General features: G+C 45.8%; 1 protein-coding gene across 1 annotated transcript in view; it reads left to right on the plus strand.

Moving 5' to 3' along the window:
• The first annotated feature begins 7420 nt into the window (after nt 1-7420).
• Nucleotides 7421-21035, plus strand: part of LOC128339432 (spermatogenesis-associated protein 7 homolog) — a 185694-nt gene continuing 172079 nt past the window's right edge. Inside the window, exons 1-2 of the mRNA XM_053283349.1 lie at nt 7421-7666; nt 9937-10201. Coding sequence (XP_053139324.1) covers nt 7421-7666; nt 9937-10201 — 511 coding nt within the window. The remainder of the gene's footprint in view (nt 7667-9936; nt 10202-21035) is intronic.

Below are 21035 nucleotides of genomic sequence, written 5' to 3' on the forward strand. Positions count from 1 at the left end.
TTGGTTTATTAATATTTCTCCCACACACACCCTTTAAATGTCTGAACTTCTAAATAATTGCACATGCTGCTCAGACAGCACTACAGTTCTTTGCTTAAAGCCCCTGTAGGTGTAAATTGATTTTGTATAAGTGCAGAATTCACCTCTAAATCCTGAGCAGCAGGTTAAGAGATCACCTGTGAGAAAAAAGCAAATATTTACAGAGTTCCACACTAAATTCCAATACTGATTTTGAGGTCACTGCCTTGAAAATGGTAGCTGCCCTCTGTAATCAATAAAGGAAAGAATTATTTTTTGTTTAACACCTTGGAGAAAAAGAAACTTTAATTGAGAAGTTTAAATACCATTGCAGGTGCAATGTGGAAGGACCCAATGAGCTGGTTCTCATATAGGGGAGGGCGCAGAAGTGCTCTTACCCCTGGACTTCGGGGCTGAATTTCACAGCTTCCCCACCCCCTCGGGCCCCCCAAATCCTCTTTAGTCTGTCCTGGGTGGTGTGGTCACCATGTTGCACTGCGCCAGACGGCCAAGTATGATTGTGACCTGCACCGGGTGCTTTAGAGACAGAATGGGGAGTGGGAAAGAAATATGTGGGATGTGAATATGTTATGTTGCGTGTTGAAATGTTTCCGCCAATGCATATTTGCATAAATATTATGCAATATTTATTTAATTTAGTCTTTAATTTAATTTAATTTTTTTAATGTCTGCGTAAACTGCTTTGGGAACTTTTGCTGAAAAGCAGTATATAAATATTTGTGATATTCATAAATATACCTGTTTTATATTCTTACATTCTTGTGAGTTCAGTTTGTGCCCTCAAAAACCGACATGTGAATAATACTTTATGTATCACGGTGTGTGTGTGTGTGTGTGTGTGTGTGTAGAGGGATGATGATTAACTTGCAACAGGGGGAGGTGGGGCTCCAAAGGCCTTTAGGTCCAGGCTCCAAAATTACCTATGTGCACCTCTGGGTGTGATAGAGGAGAGGCATGCTCATGTCCTATGCCTTCCAGATGACACAAGCCCCCGGTTGGGTTTACTTAAAGGTAAAGTGTGCCATCAAGTCAATTTCGACTCCTGGCGCCCACAGAGCCCTGTGGTTTCCTTTTGGTAGAATACAGGAGGGGGTTTTCATTGCCTCCTCCCGCGTAGTCTGAGATGATGCCTTTCAGCATCTTCCTATATCGCTGCTACCTGATATAGTACCAGCAGGGATTCGAACTGGCAACCTTCTGCTTGTTAGTCAAGCATTTCCCTGCTGCTCCACTTAAGGCGACTTGGGTTTACTTACCCCCACACAATTGGGCTGCCACGTACTCCAAGTGGGAATTAAAACATGAGCTGGGTAATGCATCGCGCGAGGAGCGGAGAGGCAGCCTTCAGTACTGCAGCAGCTTTCCTCTTCCTGGCCCCACTTCCCACCGAACTCTTTGGTAAAGCTGCCTGAAAACAATTGAAAATGCACTGGAGCCACAAAGAAAAAGGTAGGATGGCTTTCTTTGTGCCTTTCCTCATTTTTAACCTGGGTCGAGGATCTGAATGAACTGCTGAATTGGGAGGGCTCGCAGTGCCACAGACAGCCACAGGTTCCTGGCTTAACCCCCTCTTCTCCAGGAATCTTTGGTCATGAGAACAGACTCAATATATTCAGGAAATGTGATGCAACAAGGGAAAATGTTAAATTTCAAGCTTTTTTCTAAACAGAACCCGTCAAGGCAATATTCATACTAAGGGGGCAATAGGTCTCTATGTGGATGGCTATTCTTGATGTCTGAAGGCAGTTCCAGTCTGGATGAGGACAAACAAGCTGACATTTAATCCAGAAAAGAGAGAGATCTTGTTGGCTGGAAAACCTCCTGATCTGGATGGAGATATACAACCTTGCACCAGGTGTCATTAAGAACAGCCCTGCTGGATCAGGCCCAAGGCCCATCTAGTCCAGCATCCTATTTCACACACAGTGGCCCACCAGGGGCCACTGGTAAGCCCATAGGTAGGAGCTGTGGGCATGCCTTCTCTCCTGCTGTTACTCCCCTGCAATTGGTATTCTGAGGCATCCTGCCTCTGAGGCTGGAGCCCTATAGCCCTCAGACTAGTAGCCATTGATGGACCACTCCTCCATGAAGTTATCCAGACCCCTCTTAAAGCCATCTAGCTTGTTGTCTGTCACCACATCTTGTGGCAGAGAATTCCACAAGCTGATTATGTGTTGTATGGAAAAAGTACTTCCTTTTGTTCATCCTAAATTTCTTGGCAATCAATTTCATGGGATGACTCTTGATTCTTGTGTTATGTGAAAAGGAAAAGAATTTCTTTTTATCCACTTTCTCCACACCATGCATGATTTTATAGACCACTGTCATGTCTCCCTGCAGTCTTTTTTTCTAAACAAAATAGCCCCAGATGTTGCCTCATAAGAAAGGTGCTTGCCTCATAAGAAATAGCCTTGCCTCATAAGAAAGGTGCTCTAGGCCCCTTTGGTTAACCCCAAGATCCCTCTCCTAGTCAGTCACCGACAGCTAAGATCCCATCAACGTATACTTGAAGTTGGGGTTCTTCGTCCCAATGTGCATCACTTTACACTTGCCAGCATTGAACCGCATTTGCCAGTTTGTCGCCCACTCACCCAGTTTGGAGAGATCCTTTTGGAGCTCCTCACAATCCATTTTGGATTTCACTACCCGAAAGAGATTGGTATCATCTGCAAATTTGGCCACCTTGCTGCTTACCCCTACTTCTAGATCATTTATGAATAAATTAAAAATCACTGGTACAGATCCCTGGGATGACTGCTAAGTTTTGTCAAGAGTTTTTGATGAGGAATTTTGTTGAAAGCTTTTTGAAAGTCCAGGTATACTATGTCAAAAGGAGCACCTATCTGACTCAGTTCTTTAGCTTCTGTTCCTGAGATGTCCAGTTCAGGAACTGGTATATGCTCAGTATCCTCTGCCATGAAGATAGATGCAGATAACTCATTTAGCTTCTCTACAACCTCCATATCCTCTTTAATAATCCCTTTCACTCCCTCATTGTCTAACGGTCCAACTGTCAGGTTTCCTGAATCTGATGTATTTAAAGAAGTTTTTGTTATTCCCCTTGATGCTTTTAGTTACATGTTCCTCAAATGCTCTTGATGGGGTGGGCCATCTGGCACAGGCCCCCAGCAGTGTTCCTGCGATTTTTTTTTTAAAATCTGTGTGTGGAATGAGTTTTGTTCTTGGTAGCAGTATCAAGGCAGTGTGTGCGCGCATGCATTCAGAAAGGGACCTTCTTGATTCAACCTGATCAGGGTCTAAAATTAACTGAGCAGACATCAAAAATCATGTGAGTGCAAGCACATGCCTTAGAGGGAACAATGGCCCCCAGTGAATTGCTCAGAGCCCCAGATATTATTGGTCACCTCCTTCCTCCATGACCACTTCTAGAAAAGAAGTGCAGCAGTGGAGGCACCTGCAAGGAGTGTGGAAGAGAGCTCCTAACCTCATCTAGGTCACAGCTGCTTCCACATTTGTATGTGCTGTATTATAATGTTTAAAAACATACATAACATATACCTAGTGAGGTACATATCAGGTGGTATGAAAATATAAAAAATAAATAATTGTTCTTGTGGGGGTATGATTGTGTTTGATTGAGAATGATTGAGTTTTGGGGGGTATGATAGGGAGGAGAGTTGGTCTTGTAAAGTAAAGTAAAGTAAAGTAAAGTGTGCTGTTGAGTCGGTGTCGACTCCTGTCGACGACAGAGCCCTGTGGTTTTCTTTGGAAGAATACAGGAGGGATTTAGCATTGCCAACTCCCGCAATGCCTTTCAGCATCTTCCTTTATCACTGCTGACAAAGATAGGTGTTTCCCATCACTCCAGCTCTCAGCAGCCTAGACCACACCCCTTTGCGTCTGACGTCAAATGCAAAGGGGGCATGGCCTGGGCTGCTGAGACCCCGAGCGAGCTCTCCGCTCGTCATTTCAGGCAGCGTCGGCTGCCTGATAGGACGTTTCCCCCTTTCTCTCCCTCCAGAGGGAAAAGGGAAAAACGTTCTATCAGGCAGTCTGTGCTGCCTGAAATAACTAGCGGACAGTTCGCCCAGGCTCTCAGCAGCCTGAGCATGGGAAGGTGGAGTTCACTCTGGGCTTCTATGGACTTTGAACCCGTTCTTTGAACCCGTTCGCACAATGGTGGCTACACCCCTGAGTCCAGCATCCTGTTTCACACAGTGGCCCAACGGATAACACTGGGAGCCTACAGGCAGGAGTTGAGGGCACACCCTCTCTCCTGCTGTTACTCCCCTGCAACTGGTATTCAGAAGCATCCTGCCTCTGAGGCTGAAGTTAGCCTGTAGCCCTCCAACTAGTAGCCATTGATAGACCTCTCCTTCATTAAGTTAGCCAAACCTGGAACCACGGCGACTCACAAGGAGACTTCCCAACCAGGCGGCTACAACAAGCCTCCTGGAGTTGGGGGTGATCCCCAGAATTCCCTGCATTCTCACGCAAGACATTCTGGGACTTCCGGGGGCTGGGTGGCCCCCGATCCCTGCTGCCCCAACCAGCTCCATGATGGAGCCGGTAATTGTGTGGGTGGCTAATCTGGCAGCCCAGGAAGGAGGCAGAGATCGTCTGTGCAGAAATAAGCGCTTTCAAACTTCCTCCCCACAGAAGGGAAGGAAGCGATCCTTCGTCAGGGATCACTTCAATATCTGTTACTTGTTTGTTTCATATCTTGACACTTTGCCTCTCATTGTTCCAGCATACTCCCTCTGTTCCGATGGTCTCCCCATCTATTTTAATATCTGTATTTTATAGTTCTTTGAGGAAGAGGTTCTACCTTAAACATGTTGGGAGTTCTCCAAGCAACAAACTGTTGTTGCACCATCCCTCCTTTCTTTCGTTCATTTTGATGTGGTGCCATCCTTGTTGGCTATTTCCACAAAAACATATTTGGGGGATGAATTTCATGGAATAGCTTCACTCAGAGTTGGCAGCCCCATAAAACCTGTTTGCAATTAAGTGCCCAGCCTGACATTTCAAGCAGCAAGTAGGTGCACCTTCCTATAAGTAAATGGATTTGCAATCAGGCACCTTGACCTGCAGTTTCCCCGATCTGGCCTTTGCTCAGAAAATACAATTGTGATTATCTGGCTGTCACCTAATTGCACAGTGGTGAAATGATTTGACTTGAAAGCCAGACGTTGCCGGTTTGAATCACTGCTGGTATGTTTCCCAGACTATGGGAAACACCTATATCGGGCAGCAGCGTGATACTTTACTCCGTCTGAATGGCTGGCGTGGCCCATTTGCCCCAGCCTCCTAACAAGAAGCATGAGTCTGAGAGCGAAGCCCATTGGCTGTTGGGTCTGTGTGGGGGTGGGGCTTCAGTTGCGCAGCCAGCTTAGGTGTCTGCTCTCTTCAGTCCGCTCTTCAGAGGCAGCAGGGGCAGATATTAGGATTGGAGCCATTTTAATGGATGAAGCTGGTCGGCATTTTTGGCCCTCTTTTCCCTGGGTCACGGCGGTGATCTTGGGCAGTGGTTCTTCCTCTTCAAGCGTGGTGGCTGGGGGCAGCGAGATTGGGGGGCAGTCTCTTCTGCGCCCCTGGTTTGGAGCATGAACAGGGGGTGATTGGGGAGCATATCGGGTCCATGGGAGAGCAGGACAAGCCTGCGGGCTTTGGAGGCATGCATTGGGCCAAGGGGCTAAAGACTGCTTGGAGGCTGTCCCCTGTTTGGTAGGGGGCCATATTGGGTCCTCGAAGGGGCAGGGCAAGCTCTGTGGGCTCTGGAGGAGTGAGTTGGGGAACAGGCTATAGGCTGCTTGAGGGGCTGTTCTCAGGAAGACAAAAGGGGGGAGCCACTCCTGGCCATAGGAGTCTTGGTTGAGCTTTTAGCCAGGTTCAGTTTGGATTTTGCCAAGGCCATTGTGAGTGGTCATGGGGCCCAAAAAGGCCAAGGGGAAGTCATGCGGAAAGCCAATTAGGCCCCCTAAGATGTCTGCTCCTCTAATGGATGCATCATCTGATGAAGATAGGAATACGGGCACTATTAAGGCTCTTGCCACGCACTTGGAAGCCCTTGAAAAGGAGAAGCGTGCTCCCTCTGATGGGAAGGATACGTGTGGGCCTTCTGGGGTTCCAGCAGGGCCCAGGAAGCTCACCCGGGGTGCAAAGAAGACCAGGTCAATGCAAACATTATTCGACAGACTGGCTGTGTTGGAGGCAGAAAAGCCTAAGCCTGAACCGGCACCTGTGGACCTGACGGAGAACAAGATTGGAGTCACGCCTATGCCGAGTGCACCAGGGGGAGAAGGTCACAAGCTGGACAATACTGGGCCTGGTGTGTCCCCACAGAGTTTTTGGCCATGGGGCATGCCCACTTACAGCACCCCATATAGCCCTTATGGATGGCTTCCAGGCCTTTATAGCCCGGCCACTACACATGGCGCATACTTTCAGGTTTGGCAAGGGGTGGGTCCAGCAGGACTGCCAGGGGCCCCTACAGCATTTTCTGCCACAGCAACAGGGGCACCATTGTCCCAGGAGTCTTATGCACCGGGAGGCACATCTCTCCCCTTAGGGGACCATCTTCCGCGTGCAGTGAAGGAGAACATTTGGCAGGGTGAATCTGTGGATGTCTTTTAATTGCTTTTTAGAGAACCTGAGCCAGTGGTCAAGGGGGGAGAGCAAAAAAGAGAACAGGAAAAATCTAAGTGTAAGCCGGTAGAACACAATTGGACCAACTGGCTGTCAGCTTTCACCATCTATATGGGTGTAGTGCTGCAGGTCCAGCCCTCCAAGAGTCCAGCCCTAGTTAAATATCTGGATATAATTCACAGGGGCTACATGCATTTCATGGGGAATGCCTGGGAGCGCTATGATCTCTCGTTTCCGTTAAGAGCCTCCCTGGATCCCATGATTCCATGGGACAAGGAGCTGTGGCTGCTGATCATGACACCATCCGGACCCATACAAGGGGAGCGTTCCGATAGTGGACATACTATTTCCAAGACATCCATAGCACAGGCCTCCACTCAGGCAGCTGCTCAGGAAGTTCAAAGTCCTCTGCTGTGCTGGGAGTTTAATAGTAACAGGAAATGTTTGCACTCACCCTTTGCATTCTGGCATGACTGCGGGTTTTGTGGAACAAAGCATGTCAGTGCCTACTGCCAATGGGCTAAAGGGTTCAGGTGGGGCTTCATAGACCAGCCACCAGGCAACAGGAAGGGTGGACATGCACAGCAGTGCAACAGTGCTGGTAAAGGGCCCCAGCCCAATTAGGCTTTCTATACTGGCTCACAACTTGGAGAGTTACCCTTACAGGGAGCAGGCGGGTTATTTGTTGGCCGGTTTTAGTTTAGAGTTTCGAATTCCTTGTACACTCCCAGAAGCGCATTGCTCAGCTCCAAATTTGAAGTCCATCCTAGGCATGGAAGGCATAGTATTAAGAAAAATCCAGAAGGAGGTGGCCCTGGGTCGGGTACTTGGTCCATTTGACAAGTTGCCCCTGCCCAACCTGCGGTCTCCCCTCTTGGGGGTCATGCCTAAGAAGGCCCCAGGGGAGTACAGATTAATACATCACTTGTCTTTCCCCCATGGTTCTTCTGTGAACGATGGTATTCCGGCTGAGTTCTGCTTAGTCAGAGACACCTCGTATGCCGAGGCAGTTCAAAAGGTAAGCTTGTTCAGGCATGGAGCCTTGCTGGCAAAGTGCGACATTGAGTCTGCTTTTTGCCTACTCCCCGTGCACCCACATGACTTCGACCTCCTTGGCTTCGCCTTCCAGGGCCGATACTACATTGATTGAGCCTTGCCTATGGGCTGCTTGGTTTCCTGTGCTGCTTTTGAGATGTTCAGCACCATGCTGGAGTGGGCGGTTCATTGCAGGGCAGAGCTCAGGATGACACCTCACTTTCTAGATGATTTCTTTGTTTCTTGTAATGCTGGGACTGGCCAATGCACGCAACTGTTGGGAGTCTTTTAAGGGATTATGTTCTGAGTTGGGGGTCCCCTTGGCACAGGATAAGACTGAGGGCCCTGTCCCTGTTCTCATGTTTTTGGGCATTGAGTTGGGTACACAGATGGGTTGCTCCTGCTTGCCCAAAGTAAAATTGGCCATGTTGAGATCCTTGTTAGCCAAGTGCATGCAGGCCTGTAAAGTTACACTTCATCAGCCCGAAAAGCTTACAGGTCTCCTTAATTTTGCACGTAGGGTGGTTGCCCCAGGCCAATGCTTTCCTGAGGCACCTTTGTGATGCCACCATAGGTGTTAAGGGGCCCCATCATCACACCAGAGCCACTGCTCCCATGCGGGCTAATTTGGGGCTGTGGGCCTCCTTCATGGAGTCTTAAGATGGGGTGTCCTTTTGGCAGACCTTGCAGCTGTTAAAAGCCGAGCTACAGGTCCATTCCAATGCTGGTTTAGGTTTTAGGTTTGGGGGTTTATTTGGGGGGGCACTGGTGCACCAAAAGGTGGCTGGACTATTGGGTAACCACAGGCGTTACTAGAGACCTTACCTTCTTAGAGTTTTTCCCCATCATAGTGGCTGTCCACATCTGGGCTGACTTGTTTCAGGACTCCACAGTGAGGTTTTGGTGTGATAACCAAGCCATGGTGCAAGTCATTAACTGGCAAACATCAAAATCTCATAGAGTTATGGTGTTATTGAGAGCGTATGTGATGGCTTGCTTGAATAATAACATCTTGTTCATAGCCAGGGGTGTCATGTGCCAGGGGTGCAGAACAGCTTGGCAGATGCCCTTTCTCGTTTTCAGGTGCACCACTTTCGTCAACTGGCACCAGAGGTGTAGATGCATCCCAACACGATGCCCATTTGGCTGTGGAGTCCTGGCACACAGATGCACATAGGGCTGTTCTAGCCTCTTTGGCACTGAGCACTCAGGCTGCTTATAGTAGGCAGTACAGGGCTTTCCAGGACTTTAGGGAGCAGGTAAGAGTGGGTCAGGTATGGCCTCTGCCCTCTGAACACCTTATTCAGTATCTTGTATACCTGAAATTTAAGGGTTTATCCCCGCGGGCCATGGCAGGTCACCTGGCAGCCATTGCATTCTTTACAAAGGTGCAGGGCTTTCGAGACAATGCTGGGTACTTTAGGGTTAGGCGGGTGCTAGAGGGCTGGTCTAGGAAGCATCCAGTGATAGCTGACGAGCACAAGCTGATTACACCTACAGGGCGCAGTGGGGCAATTTGATGCCATCTGCCAGTCTCCTTATGAGTGGCCACTGTGGTAGCCTTCTTTGGGGCCTTCCAAGTCAGTGAGCTGTTTCCCAGGGGATGGTGGGGGACATGCTTCAGCCGGGGTTGTTCAACAAGGGGAACTGGATATTAGGTAGAGTTCAGTTAAGTTGCAATTAAGATTCTCCAAGATGGACCATAGAGGTAGGGGGCAGTCTGTAGAGGTACACTGTTCCAATAACCTGGTTTTGTGCCCTGTGAGGGCGTCAGAGCGTTATGTTGCCTTAAGGGGGACTAGAGAGGGCTGCCTTTTCATGAACAGTAACAGGTGGCCTCTCTCTCAATATCAGTTTTGGGCAGTGGTGCGCAGATCCTTAGCAGCAGCGGGGATCCCAACCGAGCGCTTGTCCCTCCATTCCTTTCACATTGGTGCTGCTACAGCGGCTTCCCAGCTGGGATTCCCGGGCGAAGTCATTCAGTGGCTTGGCCATTGGCACTCGGGCATGTACAAGTGCTATGTGCGCTAGGAGCCTTGGCATCAGTTATTGGTTGTTCTTGTCCTTGCAGGACCAGTGCGGCTGTCTGATTGTGCTCGTGTCCTCATCCTGGGTCATTCAATTATGTTCTGGGCCCACAAGACTGCATGTGGGACACAGCCTAGGACACAACTAGGACTTGGGAACTGGGCATCGATCTCCTGGATTGGTTGGTGGGGTATGGTAATTGCCCAATTTTTGCCCATGCTTCAGGAATTCCTGATGGCTAATCCACTGCCGGACATTTTGGTGGTGCACATGGGGGAGAATGACCGAGTTACTCAGATAGGGCTCTCCATCATCCATAGAGCTCAGGCAGATGTGACACAAGTGCAGGAATGGATCCCTAGGCTGATAGTTATTTGGTCCAACATGTTACAGCGTAGGGTATGGAAAGGGGCCAGGCACTCACTTAAGATCGAGAGGGCCCACCGTAAGATCAACACCCATATGGCCCGTTTTGTCCAGACCCTTGGAGGTAGGGCTTTGGCGCACCCTGACATCATATTTTCAGACCCCGATCTTTTCAGCGGTGTTGGTGTCCACCTTTCACCATGGAGGAGTGATGGTTTTTCTAGGAGATTTCAGGACAGCTGCTGTGTTGCGTGGTTGGTGAGTGGTGCAGAGTGTTAAGCTAGGCTAACCCCCACTGTGGCAGGTACAGTGCAGTTGGGGAGAACATCTGAATTTGGTGAGCACCTTCAGGTAAGCATTTGGCTATAGATTGAACAGGTCAACTCCCTAGATGCTGTGCGGCTCAGGTAACTCTAGCCTGGACTAATCTACTCTGTCAGGCTAAGCTCCCTGGGCTTGCTGAGCAGTTGCCTGGGGGTGCTGCTATGTCAGAGACCTGACCTTAGGTCGGCTAGGATGGGCAATTCCTGCTTTAGAACACTGGGGCTGTCTTGAGCCAAGGTGCGGCACCCTTACGTTTTAGGCAGGCATGCCCTGAGTGTGCATGTCTTTAGCTTCCACACTGTAGGGGCGGAGAGCTAATCCCAGTTCTTTATTTAACATTATGTTCTGAATTTATAAATAAATTGTGGCCCTTAATTTCTCCATACATACATGTCTTGTGTCTTCTTGGGGTGTGGGGCAGGGAGCAGCAGACTGGATTACCTTCCCACAAAGAACTTTGCTATTTTTCTGTTGATCTTTGCATGTGTGAATTAGAAATGCAGAGAGAAGCCCATGGGAACAGAGGGAGTATGCTGGAACAATGAGAGGTAATGTGTCAAGATACGAAACCAACCAACAAGTAACAGGGAATGCTGGTATGGGCAGCGGACACAGCCTTATATTGCTTCCAATGGCTCAACAACAACCAATATTTATATACCGCTTTTCAACAAAAGTTTCCAAAGCAGTTTACATAGAAAAATAATAAACAAACAAACAAGAAAGATTGATCCCTGTCCCCAAGGGCTCACAATCTAAAAGGAAACATAAGATAGACACCAGCAACAGTCACTGTAGGCAGGGGCGTAGCAAGATTGGAGTGGGCCCAGAGACAAGATTTTAAAATGCCCCCCACTCACTGAAGCTCCGCTCATGAAGTAAAGAAATCTTAAATGAGGCTGAATAGTGGTAATAAAAGTGTGTGTGTGTGTGTGTGTGTGTGTGTGTGTGTGTGTGTGTGTGTGTCTCCTATGTGCCACAATAGAACATCATCCTAAATTATTTTTTAAAAGGTTTATCCCTGACTGTATGTACTGTGCTGGGGCTGGATAGGGCCAGTTACTCTCCCACTGCTAAATAAAGAGAATCACCAAGTTAAAAAAAAGTGCCTCTTTGCCCAGTTAGCAGCTTGTACAGATGTTGAGTGGAGACAATTCTCACTGCTCCTCTCAGATAACAGATGTGTACAAGCCAGGAAGTGTCCTTCACACTCACAATTAAATAGTAAGGCACTGCATGCTTATGCTATGCTCCATGAAGTTCTCCTGAGCTAAAAATAACTGCAAGATCTAGTCTTTAGTTCATAACCAAGCACATTATACTGATCTGACAATGACTGAATACTAACTATGCATAATTTCATGTACAAGTGGAGGCATAACCTTAACAATAAAGTCTATTCACAGCACTCAAGATATTCCTGAGTGCATTCTAGAAATACCATATCTGTTTTATTAGTTGGTATTAAAAAGTCAAATGGCTGACATTATACTTTTCTATATCCCTGGCATTTAGTCCTCTGTAATGCAGTTTGATTATGGGAATATGGCATTAACTAAGAAAGGGTAATTAGTTCATTTAGTATGTGCAAGCTGCCATCAGTATAGCATCAACCTAGTAGATTACAATAAAATATTTTTCTTAATTCCTTCCCCTTCACCAGATAACATTGTTTTGTATCTAAGGAGTACTTCTAGTAGAGATAGAAAACCTTCCTCTGGGCTAAACCATGACAGACTGCAGATTGTGTGGGGTGTGTCACATGACTGAATGCTTCTCCATAAAGAAAAATTTTCTCCACCCAGAAAATTAGTGTGTCATCATGGAAAGGGCTATGCTATAATTCTTCTCCCTGACATCTAGTTTTTTATGTGCAGGGAATATTCTTGTATTGAGGACAGGAGTAGTCAGACACATGAGCCCCAAATGAAATCTGGTACCACTAAGATTCAGGTTCACCACCTCAGTGGAAATAATACATACATACACACATACATACATAAACATAATAAAAACAACTTTATTTGTTAGCCGCCCTATAACAAATTGTTCTCTGGGCAGCTCACAACACAACCTTAAAACATGAAATAAAAACCCACAACACATTAAATTATAACAGACCAAAAGGGAGAAAAAACCAAAAGAGAATAGAAAGCAACTTTAAAACTCTTTAAAAATCAGTTTAAAAGTCAAATTTAAAAATAAAAGTTTAAAATTCAAAAGGCCTGAGTGAAGAAAGAGGTCTTTACCTGGTATCTAAAAGAACAAAGTGATGAAGCCCGGTGAACCTCACTGAGGAAGCTATTCCATAAATGGGGTGTCACCACCAAAAAGGCCCTCTCCCTAGTAACCACCTGCCTCACCTCATTTGGCAGGAGCACTCAGAATTTGGGAGGAGTCACCACCTCATCTCGTTTGGCAGGCGCACTCATTTTGCAGGGGTACTCAGAGTGAGAATTGACAAGGGCAAGAAAGCACCATCTAAGTATTCCAGTTTTGGGCAAAAAGCAAGTTATACTGTTCCTACAATAGCTGCAAAGTGTATAGCTAGAAAAGCTCATTTTACTTACAAATAATTCAGACCATCTTGAAAAGTCTATAGAAAAGCCCAGAGTCCTGACCTGTGCACTTTCTCTCAAAAAACTAGAATTGTCTATCCAGGTCTTGTCTTTTGTTTAAGTAATGGTTTCCTTGCTTGCCTTAGCAGTCACCACCTGATTCACATTTTCTAAAGTGCTTCGTTTCCTTTCGTTGATTTTTTTGAACTTCAGTCAGGGCTCAAAATAGGATTATTGTGCTAATAATATGTAAAATTTAATATCGTAGGATGGAAACAAGAATTAGCCTAGTAAATATGATATTAATCATCCTCTGAATTTACGCACACAGCAAGTTGGTTAGTTCCAGATAGCTCTTTCCTTAAGCCATTGTTCATTGTTCAGTCTATAGCTAAGGAAGATAAGCAGCTCTGAGGACCAGCCTCAGTATTGGTATCATTGGACAGTTGCCCAGGCCTCTTAGAAGGGCTCACTATTGATTTTTGAGGCCACTGCTGTGCCCATAGCCACCCCAAGAGGGAGCCATGGAAGGCTGCAATCCTCTGTCTACATCCTCCGGAGTAAAAACCGACTGAATTCAGCAGAACCTACTTCTAAATAAACAACACAGAGGATCACACTGCATGGGCCAATTCACATATTACAATGTTCCAATGATTTATCTTTTTCCAGGACATGAAAATGGTCTGTTGGTATAAGCAGATTACCATGTTAGCCAGGAAAGAATAAAACACCAGAAAGGAACTTCAGTGATCAGGAGTGAATGTTTTAAAGGTCCCCTGGCCATGGCAGTTACCACTGTAAAATTCTGTCAGTTACTGGCTCATATCTTACACAATTCAACAACGCAGATAACTCTTGTGAGCTGAAAAAGAGAGAGAGAAAATAAGTAGCAAACTCTAACATGAATCAGATCTAACTAGAGTTACTGGAATGCAAAGAACAATGCTAATACCTTGAGTGCTAGGCATGAATACAGTATATAATCTACATATTTGCTGGGGCATTAAAGCATGACCACTCGATACATCCTGTAGCATGAAACATGAATATAACACAAAATCCAATGGAGGACTGTCGGAATTAAGAATTAGTTGTAAGTCAACTATTGTATTTACTTGAATTCAAGACTAGTTTCCACCCAAATTCTTTGATGTTAGAAAGAGTGTGTGTGTGTGTGTGTGTGTGTGTGTGTGTGTGTGTGTGTGTCTTAAATTCAGTCTTCTTCCTTATCGGTAAAACCAGGTATAACCTATATTTAACCCCCCCTCTTTCAAGGGGGTCATCTTAAATTCAGAGTCGTCTTCTATTCAGGTAAATACAGGTAAGTAAGTAAGTAATTTTCCTAAAGTAGAATTCTTTTATTCAAACCTCACATTCCCTATATGATATAGGGCTTCTTCATAGGGCTGGTCCTTACAAACAATCTGAGGTCAGTTTACTGGGAATCTAGAGATTCCCACCCTGCATGTGCTCCTGCAGAGCGTGTCACAAGGACTCTTTGCTAACTGAGCAAAGAGGCACCTTTTAAAAGTGCCGATTCTCTTATACTTAGCAGGGGGAGACTAACAGGCCTAGCACAACATCTTTCCAGTGGCTGTTGCAGGTGTCTATCTTATGTTTCTTTTTCAGATTGTGAGCCCTTTGGGGACAGGGAGCCATTGTATGTATGTATGTATGTATGTATGATTGTATGTATGTATGTGTAAACCACTTTGGGAAATTTTGTTGAAAAGTAGTATATAAATATTAGTCGTATTCATATTCATCTACTCGAGGCTTCATGCTATGTCTGAACAGGACCTGTGACTTATACCCTCATACTATGATCGGTTTAGACATTCACAGACAGAAAGAGAAAAGACATTATATGTGTAATGCCAAGTCTGTTTTGGGATGTACACCTCTCTGAGATATGTGTGACAAGTATGTCACCGATTGTGTGCAATACTGACATTTCTCTGCAGAGATAGTAAGTCCGTGTTGGAGTTTTCTTAAGCCTTCTGTCAGTTTGGCATCATGCTCCTCAATTGTTTTGCCATACACTAAAATAAATGTCATCCTGAAAGTGATTCTATCCGTAGTCTCAAAAATTGCATGCATTTTTTGAAATACTGAAGCTGCAGAGGCTAATCCAAAGGGCAGTCAAAGAAAAGTCCAAAGTTGTGAACACTGAGGCCTCTTTCAGAGTAAGCAGCATTTCATTGATATTGGGTAATGGATGACAATCCACTACCATGTTGGAGTTCACATCTCTTAGATATACACATATTTGAAGTGTACCATTTTATCTCCTCACAAAAACAATGGGAGAGACCCATTCTGATGAATCTACAGGCTCTATTATGTCTGCACAGTTCAGTCTTAAGAGTTCCTCTCTACATGGTTGGCACAATGCTATCCGTACATTCCTCACTTTGTGTTGTACAGGTATTATATTTGCCTTCATCTGAATGTTATGTTTAAAAAGTATGGCAGTGCCAGGAGTATCAGCAAAAACGTCCAAGAAATCAGCAATCAAAATTGGGTTTGTGGGCAGAGTCTGCCCTTTGGTAGCAGTGATGGTTCCTCCTTTCTTGTGCTGCCACTTTCTGGGACAGTTTCATATGATAAGATTGGTTTGGAAGGATTTAGACTAAGTTGATAAGTTGGCGATCCTATGCACATATTGGCTCTAAGCAATTCTTCCACCAAGACCTCTTGATCATGCAAACAAAATACCAGATGTTACAAGTTAAAACAAAACTGATTTCAATGTAAAAACACCATCATCAGTTGCTTGGCAAATCAAGTATCACAGCAGTGCTTAAATTAGTCTAAATCAAGATTTAGTCTAATCAGGATTTAGCCTGAACAGCCTGGATTTCAGGAGGTTGGTTTGGGGGAACTAAAGAGAGCAATTTGGTACAGTAAAGAGCATTTTCTACCCTTCTCTATAACTTTATCCAAGGTAGGTTTCCCTTCCAGTAGCAGTTTTTCATGCAGTTTTGAGCAGTTTGTTTCCATAACAATCTGATCCTTGATAATTTCATCAGTAAAGCTGGCAAGCTCACAGATTACACTTGGCATGCGCTATGACATATTGATTGGCATGTGGTATGGCATGTGCTATGACATATTGGAATGCTCTCCCAGTGGCCATTTGCTCCTTGGACTCCATCACAGCTTTTAGAAAGCTTGTTAAAACTTGGCTTTTTATCCAGGCTTTTACATACTTGTTTTTACTGCTGCTTCTGTGTGTTTTTACCTGTTGTATTGCTTTTATGCTTGTATTTTATAGATTTTAAATTTGGTTTGTTTATATATTTTTTAGCTTAATATTTTTATTGTCTTTTTATTGTATGTTTTAACTTTTGTAAACCGCCTTGGGGTTGGTATATAAATGCAACAATAAATAAATATTGATAGATTCACCAAGCAGTTGGGATCTAGAATAGAACTTGTAATGTTCAGCAATCACACTTAAAATAGGGTTGAAATGATCATCTAAGGCTTGAAGAGCAGCTTCATAAGGGTTGGCATCCCCTTCCAAGTTGGTGTATGTGTGCCGTTGAGTCGGTGTCGACTTCTGGCAACCACAGAGCCCTGTGGCCATCTTTGATTGAGTACAGGAGGGGTCTACCATTGACACCTCCCGCACAGTATGAGATGATGCCTTTCAGCATCTTCCTATATCACTGCTACCTGATATAGGAGTTTCCCCTATAGGTGTTATATGGTGTTTCCCATAGTCTGGGAAACACACCAGTGGGAATTTGAACCGGCAACCTCTGGCTCACTAGTCAAGTCATTTCCCCGCTACCCCATTAAGTGGCTCTTCCAAGTTGGTAGGAAAGGGCAAATGAGTATATATTCTTTGTCCTCCAGGGCCCAGGCAGTGAAGCAATCCAGCCTTCTGCTTTGCTGGAGTAAAATCAGGAGTCTGTATAGTGATGAGGTAATTGCACACATATAGAACCTCCATTGTTTCCAGTTGAGAGCAGGTTCTCCTGGGGTGGACAAGAAAAAAGGTGGTGGTGGTGGGATCTGAGCCATGCTGCAGTGGGCATCCAATGAAAAACAGAGTCCAGGATTGATAAGGAAAAAGTATTTTCAGGGGTTATGCAGGTCAGAAAGCTGGAGAAACAACCAGCAGCAGTGAGAGTAGAAAGGAGTTCAGGAATGTAGGCCCAGTAATGCGATGAGATGGAGTTTCAGGGACATTCACAAGCTTCACAGGCTCACACACTTAGCTGGTTCAAAATCTCGTAACCAAATGTTTTATAGCTGCTTCCATCACAAACACATAGCAATCTTATATAGATTTAACTATGAGGGTTTTTTTAGAAACAACTCCATTTCCTCCTTCTCGTTTCCCTCCCTTTTCCTTTCTGACTCCCCAATTGCCTACCCTCGGCAGGGCAAAGATATTTTAACCCTTTCCTCGCACCACTCATAACACTGCCCTTGTAAGAACTATGAAACCGGACAGTCATGCACAAGTACAATAATTGACAATCACAGGGTGGCAGGGGGCACATTCAAATTGTTATGTGATCTTGGGGGAGGGATGCTGAACAGTATCTGAGAAATGGGGGTGAGTGGGCATTGGGTGGGTGCAAAAAGGGATGGTGACCCCTGAGAACTGGTGCTGTGTGGTGTCTGCACAGCTGTTGGCAGACCCAATGCAAATTAATTGCTGCTGGTGTTTTTGGAAACTGCCGCCCACCTGGAAAGGCAGCAACTGGTGAAGCCATTGTAACCACCATCTTTGGGCAAGAGGAGTTACCTGTGTTGTATGCATTCCAGCTTGGAGGCCTGGGTGGGGTGGGGGGCGGGGGGCAGGTTCTGCTTGTAGTCTGCTATCACTGCATTTTAAAAAGGCTGCCCTGGTGATCCCCCCCAGTAGCTATTCCAGTGCTAACCCATTCCCCACCATTGGATGTGAGCCTACAAGGAGCAAGTGGACTCTCCCTAGGGGGAATCCACTTGCCGCACTGGCCTTAAACATCTAGAAAAATTGCTTGTCACTTCTGGCTGTGAGTATCTCTGCATTCCCTTTGTAGGGGTTATTTTTTAATCTCCCTGGGGAAAGACAGACTGTCTTCCCCAGGTAGGGAGAAAGGGACTTGGGGCCCCCTTCCTCCCTCCTGCTTAAAGAGAGGATTGGGCTACTTTAACTTTCCCTCTACATGTTCCCAGGTGTGCTCATTATGAGTTTTGCCCTGGGCATCAGTACAAGGGCAGTCTGTTTGCCCATTCCCCCAGAATGGGGCATTCCCCTGTGGGATCCAAATTCAACAGGGGAGATGTTGAAAAGGGCTGTTGCACATGCCCATTGTCACATCTTGAAATTGCACCTGGCAATATTACCCCTGTCTGTTGGGAGTCTTGGTTTTTGCATACAAGCATCCATTCAACCATGGAAAGCATTTCTTGGAAGGGGAAGGGAGGGCATATTGTGCACACCACTCCGCATTTGGGTTATCCAATTCATGGTTGGTTTTCCCTGGCGGAAACACATCCCACTGCTCCAGTCTTGGATACCTCCTAAAGATTGGGCCAGGCTTTACAATTAGAAAACTTAGAAACAGATTGCCACTTCCACCCTATGTGCGCTACAATGGCAAGTTGCTGCTTGTCCAGCAGTGTTTCCTCTGGGCATGAGCATGTGCATCAGTACATTAGACTGCTGCTTTTGACCACAGTTCTATAGCAAACTCAAACCTTTGCGCACTGGCACATTGGCACACTGTCAAATTTGTGAAGTAACATGAGCATCATGGAACATGAGTGGGACATAAGTGTGGAAGGAAACCTCCTGCATGAAAATAAGTCCATGTGGAGGACCTTGCTCCTATGATTGAAGGATGGGGGAACTGAGGGCAATAGAGATGGGTGTGCTGGGAAATGCGTTCCATTGCTTGTGCTTCCAGGGCTCTATGTGTTTGTGAACAAAGCACCACAGTGATGAATCATGGGGGACTTCACCCCTGGTTTCTGCCTTGTTCTACCATCCTTTTCTTGCTGAGGAACACCTGAGGTCCGAAATGTGCAGGGGAAAGTGGGCTTTCTCCAAAGTGTCCCTATCCCTTTAAATGCATGGACTCTAGGGATGTGGCATCCCTGTTGCCAAGCAGCAGCAGGAGAAGACAAAAGGAGACGGCAGAGGGTGAGGCAGCAGCTCTGTGAGGCGGTCAGCAAGAAATGCAGCTGTCCTAGAACTGATGCATTTCTGGGCTGTTCTGAGCCAACTCCTTGATAGTAGCAGGAGAAGCTTGTGAACAAACCCCAGGTTATAGAAGCAGATGACACAATACTATCTTCCAACCTCAGGTTTCAGCAGTGAAACTCACTACAAACCAAGGATTCAAATTCAGATTTGCGAGCGAAAACAGAGCTGCGGTTAGGGAATGAAACTGTGGCTTCACATTTTCAGACCATCACACACTCAAAACTCTGTCATGTTTACCGCTGGTTTGGTGTTATGTCCGAATGGGACCACAGTGTTCTTGCTTTTCTGTGTCTCCTGTCTTGACCATTTGTCCCTCTATTTGCCTGGATATGTTTTCTGGGAAGGAAATGATACTGATAATTATTTTCTCTAGACTCTCAAGACAAAATAATTGCATCAAATCATGTCATCTTATTTACGCATTTGTCATTTGCTCTTAGGGACTATCAAATTCAATATCCTTGGTCTATTAGTAACCTGTAATGATGTGGTTTAGCCAGGCACATTGTTTATTTTTGTACCAAAGGGCAAAAAGAGAGAAAGATTTAAATTCATGACAGCTCAATGGATCTTGTTGGGGTTGTTTTTAACTTATTAATCAATAGCTTTGTTCCTATATTTTTGATGGCTTCAGGGTAACTCAGAAAAGCAGGTTCAAGATGCAAATTAATTTTCTAATTTAGGGCCTAATCTTATCCTAATCCTAAAGTCCAGGATAACGAGATGCAAAAGAAGACAGGATGCACCTCTCTTTAATTGTTATATAAAATACTATCTTATTTTTCTTTTTAGATTGTGAGCCCTTTTGATGCAGAAGAATATGCATTTATTGCAGCAGATCAGGGTTTTGGGGTGGTTCTTTATTTTTTGTTTGCTTTATGATGCTGCCCTCCTGTTTTTCCTGTGCTCCCCTTTTGGGACAGGAAACCATCTTATTTATTATTTATTTATTTTTCTGTGTAAACCACTTTGAGAACTTCTGTTGAAAAACAGTATATAGATATTTATTGTTTGTAGTAGTAATAGACTCAGTGATAGCCTCATACAGCTCAGCACTGGTTGAGAAGCTCAGCAGAACTGGTTAGTGCTGCTCTGAGCTGCTCAGAGGAAGAACGGGCTATAAATGTAAAAATCAAATCAAATCAATCAATCAATAAAGTGTTGCCATGTGATTTTTGAGGAACTGTAGCTCCCCATGTTGCCCCTCAAACATGCTGTACCCGTAGCGAATCCTTGAGGCGGGTCTCATGCTCCAAGAGACCCGCCTGGGGAGGGTAAGCGGGGAGAGCGGGCTTAGCACCCACGCACGAGCAGGGCGGCAGCCCTGGGTGGCCGGATCGGCTGCCCACACAACTGGGAGGATCGGGGGCTGGGAGGCTGTGTGGCCCCCGAAGCTCCAGTATCCAGCAAGCGCGCTAGCACCTGCAGAATAGAGCATGGTCCCTTTAAAACCTGGCAGTTGCTTTTGGAGGGAATGCCAGAGACTGGAGCTGGAGAGCAGAGCTGTTTGAAGGCACAGTTGGGACCATACCTCTGCTGAAGCAACATCCTCCCATCCCCTGGTAGATGCCCTAAACACAGCCCTCAGAAGTCTCCAAGTCTGACCTTGAGCCCTTTCTCACAATCCGTGAGAAGGGCTTGATGGGAAGGCAGGGAGGAAGGTTTACTAACCTTCCCTTCCCTGCAGCTGAACCACTGAAGGAGCTGATTGTGCAGATTGTGCACCCAAATGATCCTCCACTACAGCATGGAGGGTTGGGGGCCAGAACAACACTTCTCGACCGCTGGAAATCCCATGATGGGGATATCAAGTAAGCAACCAGGGCTTGCAGATTATTGAGAAATAGGGGCTAAAGGAGCAC

The sequence above is a fragment of the Hemicordylus capensis genome, chromosome 1 (genome assembly GCF_027244095.1).
Source record: "Hemicordylus capensis ecotype Gifberg chromosome 1, rHemCap1.1.pri, whole genome shotgun sequence".
Classification (NCBI taxonomy): domain Eukaryota; kingdom Metazoa; phylum Chordata; class Lepidosauria; order Squamata; family Cordylidae; genus Hemicordylus; species Hemicordylus capensis.